At 38.6% G+C, this 8,720-nt stretch overlaps 2 protein-coding genes across 3 annotated transcripts in view; one reads left to right on the top strand and one right to left on the bottom strand.

Annotated features, from left to right (window-relative positions):
• Positions 1-569, bottom strand: part of sdf2 (stromal cell-derived factor 2) — an 8,969-nt gene extending 8,400 nt beyond the window's left edge. The window contains exon 1 of the mRNA XM_005946784.2: positions 488-569. Coding sequence (XP_005946846.1) covers positions 488-506 — 19 coding nt within the window. The 5' untranslated portion in view covers positions 507-569. The remainder of the gene's footprint in view (positions 1-487) is intronic.
• supt6h (SPT6 homolog, histone chaperone and transcription elongation factor) overlaps positions 494-8,720 on the top strand; it is a 16,876-nt gene continuing 8,649 nt past the window's right edge. Inside the window, exons 1-16 of one of the 2 annotated variants that reach the window (XM_005946782.3) lie at positions 494-618; positions 1,967-2,077; positions 2,160-2,330; positions 4,270-4,343; positions 4,455-4,632; positions 4,732-4,813; positions 5,023-5,278; positions 5,369-5,470; positions 5,998-6,111; positions 6,218-6,307; positions 6,450-6,592; positions 6,696-6,841; positions 6,927-7,034; positions 7,121-7,401; positions 7,494-7,648; positions 8,438-8,633. In XM_005946782.3, coding sequence (XP_005946844.1) covers positions 1,978-2,077; positions 2,160-2,330; positions 4,270-4,343; positions 4,455-4,632; positions 4,732-4,813; positions 5,023-5,278; positions 5,369-5,470; positions 5,998-6,111; positions 6,218-6,307; positions 6,450-6,592; positions 6,696-6,841; positions 6,927-7,034; positions 7,121-7,401; positions 7,494-7,648; positions 8,438-8,633 — 2,196 coding nt within the window. In that variant the 5' untranslated portion in view covers positions 494-618; positions 1,967-1,977. Of the gene's footprint in view, positions 619-1,966; positions 2,078-2,156; positions 2,331-4,269; positions 4,344-4,454; positions 4,633-4,731; positions 4,814-5,022; positions 5,279-5,368; positions 5,471-5,997; positions 6,112-6,217; positions 6,308-6,449; positions 6,593-6,695; positions 6,842-6,926; positions 7,035-7,120; positions 7,402-7,493; positions 7,649-8,437; positions 8,634-8,720 lie in introns of both variants that reach the window. The other variant, XM_005946780.3, reaches the window with a different exon arrangement.

Here is an 8,720-nt window from a genome sequence, read left to right as displayed (position 1 = left end):
CTTCATGAACCAGTCACGTGGTACAGCCGGGCAGCGAGGCTTCGGACGTCATCATTTTCAGCTCCTCCCATAAATGAAGCCCCGGCCAAAATCCTTTCCACGCCCACCCCCGTGACATCACGCTTCGAAGCCTCGAAGAACGTCACATCACTACCTTGCAACGGAATTTAAGACTAAACCAACACTAGCTTACTGGAAAAACGACTTAAACCTGTTGGTTAAATCTTTGACTTTAGTTAAAAAGAAAAAGGCTGCTTTTTTGTTTCCTTTATGGAAGATTTTGATTTAGTGAGTTAATAATTTGTTAAATTATGTGACCCCATCTTTATATTTTATTTTCACTATGTATGAAAGTTGCTAATATGTAAGAAATGTCTATTCTCTGAATCTGTAATATATGGTGCATTTTGTTTGTATGTTTATATTACTAATAAAAAAATAAAAAAATAAAAAACCTTGCAACGGAAGAGGTTGGAAGTTCACTTACCGCATCCCGGAATTGTCATCACGCCGCTCGTTCTCGGCCATTTTTACAAGTGCAAGCTCCGAAATATAACATACAATACAACTCAGTTGTTACCGTTAATATATTCGGAGTACGCTACCCCACTGATACGTGTAAGTAAGCTTCTTTTAGCATGATTATATGCTATGTCTTCACTGCGATGTCTTCTTTTTCAAGTAGTTAGTACTAATGCTGATGGCTGTTGTTGTCTTCCCAGCTAATGCCAGGCTAACATATCGACATGCTAAAGCGTTAACTAGCCAACGTTAAACTGCGAAGTTGGTTTGGAGGCCTTGGTTAATTTATGTAATGGTGAATTTACTTTAGGTACAGCAGCCTTTTATTGCCAACACGTTTCAAAGCAACAACGTGCCACCGTTGTACTAGCAGCAACGTTCCTTTCTAGTTTATTAGCATTGCTAATTGTCGTTTAGCCTCGTTCGTTGCTAGCGAAGACGTTAGCTTTAGCTACCTTTATTAACAAAAAATGTTTATACAACAACCTTTTACTCCTTTAACTTGAAGATTTCACCCGGATAACTCACTCTACCGTTATATTTAAAGCAAGTATGCTGTTTGTACGGTAATCACGGCCAGTGTTTTGTATGTGTGTGTGTACGCATTGCGACATGACTAGGTGAAGTCATTGTTAAAGCCCGCTTGTTAAGTCTTTCTGGCATTATAACAGTGCTAGAGAATAAAATCATTCAAAGGGCTGACTAAAATATACCCTTTTGTTGCTGTTAACGTTAGGCGTTGTTTCTCAACATTACACACATATGTTTTATGAAGCTCTCAAAAGGCATCGTTTTCAGATGTAATCTTTCGATTTATTGTGAAAGTCTGAAGCTAAACCCTCATTTCTTTATACTTTACATAGCTTAGCATGGTGTGTAGTATATTCATAAATAGTTGAGGGAAACTATCTACAGCAGATAAACAATATCTGGAAGACATGTCCTCAAGAAATAAGAAGAAAAATCATCAAACACCTGACACAGGATATGAGAAATGCATCAGGATGGATCAGGATGCCAAAGCATCATCATAAATTGTCTCAGTAGAATGCAACACTTTTTTAGCAGAATACGAAGAAATGAGAAGGAAAGTAAAGAATCAAAATTCCTGCACAGCACTATTATACATTACTATCAAATTGTTATCATATTAATCACAAAGTCATTACTAATCAGTAATAACCTGATGAATAATCTATATGTAATACAGGAGACATTATAACATCTTTGATAATACATTGAGATATGTAAAAAAAAAAGTAATAGTTTAAAGGGACATTAAGCAATCTTTATATTAAGGATTACATTTCTTATTCTAGCACAATGTTATCCAGTATAGTGTAAGATTTGTGTGTATTTGGCTTTTGTCAGGAGAATTTTGGGAGAACCCAATATTGCCTGATTGATGACATTTTTATTAATAGCATTTTAACCCCTTTCTCAGGAATAGCAGTCATGTCGGACTTTATTGAAAGTGAGGCAGAAGAGTCAGAGGAGGAGTTTGAGGAGAAGGACTTAAAACCTAAGAAGAACCAGAGATTTTTGGAAGAAGATGGTAAGATCTGATTTCTTTAAATTTGGGAATGTGTGTTGAAGTTGTATGGCATGTGGACCCCTCATCTGTCATTTCTCAGCAGATGAAGAGGAAGAAGACGATAACCCAGAAGACCAGGATGAGAAAGGGAATTTACGTGGCTTCATTGATGATGGAGACGAGGTAGAAGAGGAGGAAGAAGCAGAAAAAAGTGGAAGTGGCGGGGGGAGTGATTCAGAGGAGGAAGTGAGGCGTCGACATAAAAAAAAGCGCAGTAAGTTCACCTGGTGTTTTTAAAAAATTGTTAAACCTGTGTGATTAATTACATATATCTATTTAACCTGTCCAGTCAATAGAGTGAAAACACTCATGCCCCATTATTATGCCATATCACACCATATTAGTGAGTGGAAGATGATCTTGGTTACTTCAGTCTTGCAGCCATGTTGGTACCCTACTAAGCAGCAATTTTGAATCCTATAAGTAATGCATTGAAGGAGAACCATAGGGCCACAGTATACCCACCGCTTTGGTCACTCTGCACTCTGCTGAGAAGGTCATGACACAATCAAATCCATTTATCCATCTATGTTCGCCATTATAGCGCTGGTAGCAGCTGCAGTATTCTCCTGAATAATAGGTGTTGCCTGAGTGGCACCATGTAAAGGAGAATTAAAGGCAGTGCCTGTTTTTCCAGAAAATCTGTCTTTTTAAGCAGTTGCAACAACTCTCAGCTTCTGTACTGATGATACATCATTAAAAAATTGCAAAACTGACACGATCGGGTGTGACAATGTGTCCCCAACCCAGCAGCGGCAGCACTATGCATCAGGTTACAAAAATCGAGGGGTGCATGACCATTAGAAATGGGGACTTGCAACAGCAGGTGTGATGTCGTTTTTATCCTATGGTGTTGTTTGCCAGCCACCACATGGTATGTTTAGTGGAGTCTTAACGTTCAGGCCAGTGGTTTCCAGGACAGAAAAACTGTATGCATTAAATTACTAATCAAGTCTGTTCAAAAGTGCTTTCAAAGGTTTAGTGACTTTGCCCACAACAGAGTTTTAAAGTTACCACAAATACACAAATTTACCCAATATTATGGCTTCATTAGCAGGTTAATCTAGAGTACCAACATCAGAACAAATGATATGCTGATTCGAGTTATAGGTGCAGTAAGGCCTCAAAAGTGAAAACATTTGACTATATCTTTTCTACGGTAATGAGTTGACACTCCTGCCCTATTATAAATGCTTTTTTGTATTTCTTTCTTTCTTTCTGAGACCAAATGTAGTCTGTATAAACACATTGCTTGATTAATTGTGATCATTTGGCTCGGTTCCTTGAGAAGTTGACATTAAATATGCCAATATATTAAAGGTTACTGCAAAAATTAAGTAGTAGAAAAATGTTAAATGAGGTTAGTAATTTTGGAAAAGCGGTACCTTTTACTTAGGTGGTTGAGCAAGGAGCACTGATAGATTTTAAGATATAACATTTTCAATTATGTTCTTAGCATAATATTAAATCTCTGAAATTCTGATGCCTGCTCTGGCAGAAAAGTACATTTTATTTACAAATATAGGATAAACAAAGTATATTCTGTCACATCTTAACTGAAAAATAGCCTCATATTGTCATTTTTACAGGTACCTCAGCCAGTAGTGTATTTCTAATATAATACAGATATAGTTAATGAGGCAATAGATTGAAATTTATGACTGTTTTCTTATACTGTAGTTGCAGTTTTCAGTGTTATGGCCTTTCTTTTTGCACAGTAGAATTTAAAGTCGGGGGAAAATATGTTTCTAAATAATGAGAGCTGACCTTAAACAGATTCCAGGCATCTGTTGGCCACATGTTGCATCTTTCACATTTAGCTCCATATGTTGTGGATCCAGATGCATCCCAGTGTTTACCCAGGCGGGTGATGTTTGATGCGATGCTAGTTCTCTGCTGGTGTGCTTTACAGTTAACATTCATGTTGTCCATTTTTAAAGAAAGTAAAGGTCTAACACAGATGAGTTATTTGCTGTTCTTATAGGAAGTGACAAAATGGGATTTTCAGTGACTCTGGTGTTAATGTGTCAAGTAAATCTTTATATCTACATTAAAAAATATTTCCAGTCTTGTATTTAAACACTGGAATAGACATGCTTTGGCAGTGGTAGCTTGAGGTTGTTTCCTCTGTTTAAGACTTTTCACCTTTGCAGGCTACGATGACTACCTGGATGATGACGACCTTGACCTAATTGAGGAAAACTTGGGTGTCAAAGTGAAAAGGAGGGTAAGTTCCTGTCTACATTTTTATTTTTACCCTTACATCTAACAATTTCAAGTCACTTTTGTACACTTGAAAGAGCTGAATCCACCTGAACTGACTTGTCTTGAATCACAGAAGAAGAAATATGACCGTGTAAAAACACTGGATGATGATGAAGATGATGACGAGAAGGACTTGATCGCAGATGAGATCTTTTATCCGGATGGTGAAGGGGAGCTGGAGGAAGGCGAGGCTGTTGATGAACCTATGCAACAGCCTGATGATGATGAAGAAGGAGAGGATGAAGAATCAGGTTGGAGTCTTAAAAAATAATGAGAAAGTAACACATTTTATTTGAGATGTTCTATTGGATTGGGCTGTGGGGTTGTAAGTTTGTGTTATACTTCCACAGATATCGATGACTTCATTGTGGATGATGATGGCCAGCCCATCACCAAAAAGAGGGGCAAGAAGTTCTCAGGATACACTGATGCGTGAGTGTTGGAGTTTATGCTGAAGATCTTTGGGTGATTTATTCCTTTCTAAAAAAAATATATATATATAATTCAGTGCAGGGTAATGCACTTTTCTATTATTTCCTTTGCATTCAGTCATTTTGTCTCAAGTGTCAATTAGTGTGAAATATTTAATCAAACTAAACACAAAATAAAAAGTCACAAGCTCTCTCTCTGTGTCTCCACAGTGCGCTCCAGGAAGCTCAGGAGATTTTCGGTGGTGACTTTGACTTTGCTGACTTTGATGCTGATGCATATGACCAGGGTGAGGAGGAGGAAGAGGATCAAGATGAAGAGGGCTGGGACCGACCCAAGAAGCAAACTAAGAGGAGGCTGGGGAGGAAAAGCATTTTTGAGATCTACGAGCCAAGTGAGCTCGAAAGTAGTCACATGACTGACCAGGACAATGAGATCCGCTCCACAGACATGCCTGAGCGGTTCCAGGTGTGTGTTTTGGGGTTAATTGATTGTAAACATACTTATTCTGTGCGAACCTGAGGCTGCTTTCATGACTGCTCGTTTTCTGGCTTGTAGCTGCGAGCTATTCCTGTCAAACCTGCTGAGGATGATGAGCTGGAAGAGGAAGCAGAATGGATCTTCAGACATGGGTTTTCCACTCTTACAATCTCCATGCAGGTAGAGGCTTCATGCCCCGTGGCATACATACAGTACTGTGCAAAAGTCTTGAGCCACTCCTCATTTCTTTAGATTTGTCTTGTGCAATAGTTCTCCAGGTTTCCTGAAGATCTTTCAAAGCCTTTCTTTGGGCATTGACTACTTTTTCACTCATTTTCAGTCCAGCCCTTGTACCTTAGCAGTTTCAGGAATGTTTTTTTTTTTTTTCGTTTAAGCTAATTAACACTGAACTATGAATCATTCAAGCATTAAAAGGCTCGTAACTCAAGGAGTGAACCGGTATTTTACACACAATAGACAACTTGGCAAAGAGCCAATTTTAAATAGTATTTTCTAGCATTTTGTTACTAGAAGACTGTTACACACACATAATATTTTCTCATTTCTCTTGTTGAATCTCACAATGTAACAGCCATAAAATAGTATCTTTGCACCAAGGTGATTTCCAAAGAGCTTATTGCTGAGATGAGGTGAGAGATGCATAATTTCCTGAAGCCTCACTGAAATATTTTTTATGCCTTTAACAGGAGAGCACAGATTACCTAGACAGGGGCACAACCACAAACTTCAGCAGAAAAGGTCCCAGCACAATTGCCAAGATCAAAGAGGCCCTTAACTTCATGAGGAATCAACAATTTGAGGTAGAGTGAGCTGCATATTCCTTTCAAGATACGAGCTTGTCAGTGTTATTTTAATATGAGTAAAATATGGGACACTGTAAAGAGTTCTTATATCTTTTTCCCCCAGGTTCCTTTTATAGCTTTCTACAGAAAAGAATATGTTGAACCAGAGCTCAACATCAATGACCTGTGGAAAGTGTGGCAGTGGGATGAGAAGGTATAATTGCTTTGTCAAATAAGAAATGGATGCAGACTAATCCGTCAGTAATCGTTTACGTTGCTTCCAGTAGCTGCATTTAAAAAAAACAGCAAAAATTTCTATTTTTTTGATTTTAATATTTTCCTCTTCCACTCACCAGTGGACTCAGCTAAAGACCCGGAAGCAGAACCTGACCCGTCTGTTTCAGAAGATGCAATCTTATCAGTTTGAGCAGATCTCTGCTGACCCTGACAAACCTTTGGCTGATGGTATTCGTCCTCTGGACACTACTGACATGGAGAGGTATGACTTTATAGCACTACTGAGCCTACTGGTGAAACGTAGGCTAGAAAAGTAATCGTTTATTTAATTTCTCCTCTGAAATTCTGCTTTGTCCTTATTCAAGGCTGAAGGATGTACAGACTCTTGAAGAGCTGGGTGATGTCTACAATCACTTTTTGCTCTACTACGGACGAGACATCCCCAAGATGCAGAACGCTGCCAAAGCCAACAAGAAGAGGCTCAAGAAGATCAAAGAAGTGTCAGAGGATGGTAAGAAAAACGTGGTTCACTAAATAATGGATAGCTATATATTTAAAATAAATAAATAAATAAATCACCATGGCTCTTTCTTTAGGAGATGAGGAGGAATTAGAGGTAGAAGAAGAAGAAGAGCAGAAAGGACCTGATCTCAAGTTGGCATCCCGTAGGGATATGTACAGCATCTGCCAGAGCGTGGGACTTGGTTAGTCTCCCTTTCTGCTTTGGAAAATGTAATCTCAGTGGTTAAGGAGGATTACTAACTCTTTTCTGCTTTCTTTCTCTCTGCAGATGGCTTGGCTAAAAAGTTTGGTTTAACTCCAGAGCAATTTGGAGAAAATCTGAGGGACAGTTACCAACGTCACGAGACAGAGCAGTTCCCTGCTGAGCCCGTAGAGCTGGCCAAAGATTACGTTTGCAGTCAGTTCTCTACTCCAGAGGCAGTGCTGGAGGGAACTAGGTATATGGTAGCCATGCAGATTGCTCGGGAACCTCTGGTCAGACATGTTCTCCGACAGACGTTTCAGGAGAGAGCCAAGGTTAACATCAAACCTACAAAAAAGGGCAAAAAGGTACACAGCTATTCATAAGAATTTGGTTAAAAAAAAAAAAAAAGACATATAAACCGTGCTCTTTCTAACTCTGCCTTTCTTTCTCCCTGTAGGAGGTAGACGAAGCTCACTTTGCCTACTCTTTCAAGTATCTTAAGAACAAGCCTGTAAAAGAACTGAATGGGGATCAGTTCTTGAAGATGTGCCTTGCAGAGGATGAGGGGCTACTTACCATTGATATCTGCATAGACCTTATAGGAGTTAAAGGGTAAATAGAGTGACATTTTCAGTGCATATTAATCAAAATCTTTAGAGTATTCTGGTGTGCTTAGCTGCAGAAGCTGGAACACATAGGAATGTGCTTTAAACACAATTTTTTGGAAATATTTGTAGTTTAATGACAACTGTTTGGTGTAAAGTTCAACCACTAAGCACAAGGCAGAACCCCTATTAACATTAATCCCACTGGGAAAATTAAACGTGTGCAGTATAGCGTGGTCAAAAGTCTCTGGCACCTTTGCATTTAAAATACTGTTTGTTTCTTAACTAATTTTATCAATGGTGTGAAATAGTTCTTTAAGAAAGAGTAGCTGTGTATGTGTTTTTTGTTTTAGACTTGATGATTAAGCTAATCTTTTAAGCTCACATTTTAAGCTCATTAATGTTTAGATTTATTTCACCATTTGAGGAGAATCATAAAAAAGCATCATCATAAAACATCCTGAGTTCTTACGAATCCTATCAGTTTTGTAATTAATGAACATTCCTTGGTCTTTGGACATCAAACACAGGCTCTGATGTGACTAACGGTTGTCCCATTTTTAGCGCCTGCATAGAAACCTTGCTTGGATGTTGCAATAAAAGAGTAGTAAAGTAGGATAAACCCGTTGAGTCTAATTTCTTGAGTTTCTGGCTTTAACGTGTTCTTTTTTTTTTTCTTTTTTTTTTCTCTCATCCTTGTCAGGAAAAAATTAGGCTTTTGAATTATTAATGGAAATATTAAGACACTCTGCCCTTTGTCCACGTTTTTTACATTTTTTTCTGTGCTTCTCCACAGGTATGCAGGGGACCAGACGTACTTTGACGAGATCAAACAGTTCTACTACAGGGACGAGTTCAGTCACCAGGTGCAAGAGTGGAACAGGCAGCGAACTTTAGCCATAGAAAGAGCTCTCAATCAGTTCCTCTACCCTCAGATGGCCAAGGAGCTTAAGAGCAAACTGATTGCTGAGGCCAAAGAGAGCATTATCAGGGTAATTTTCTATCACATTGATGTGATCTGTTCTTCCATTTGTGCTATTATTCCCTATCAGTCTTGCACAGACAATCAGCTGGACTAC

This window comes from Haplochromis burtoni, unplaced genomic scaffold (assembly GCF_018398535.1).
Source record: "Haplochromis burtoni strain Fernald_Lab_line unplaced genomic scaffold, NCSU_Asbu1 Contig_493, whole genome shotgun sequence".
Lineage (NCBI taxonomy): Eukaryota > Metazoa > Chordata > Actinopteri > Cichliformes > Cichlidae > Haplochromis > Haplochromis burtoni.
Note: the sequence above shows the minus strand (reverse complement) of the source record. Positions and strands in the feature narration are given on the sequence as shown.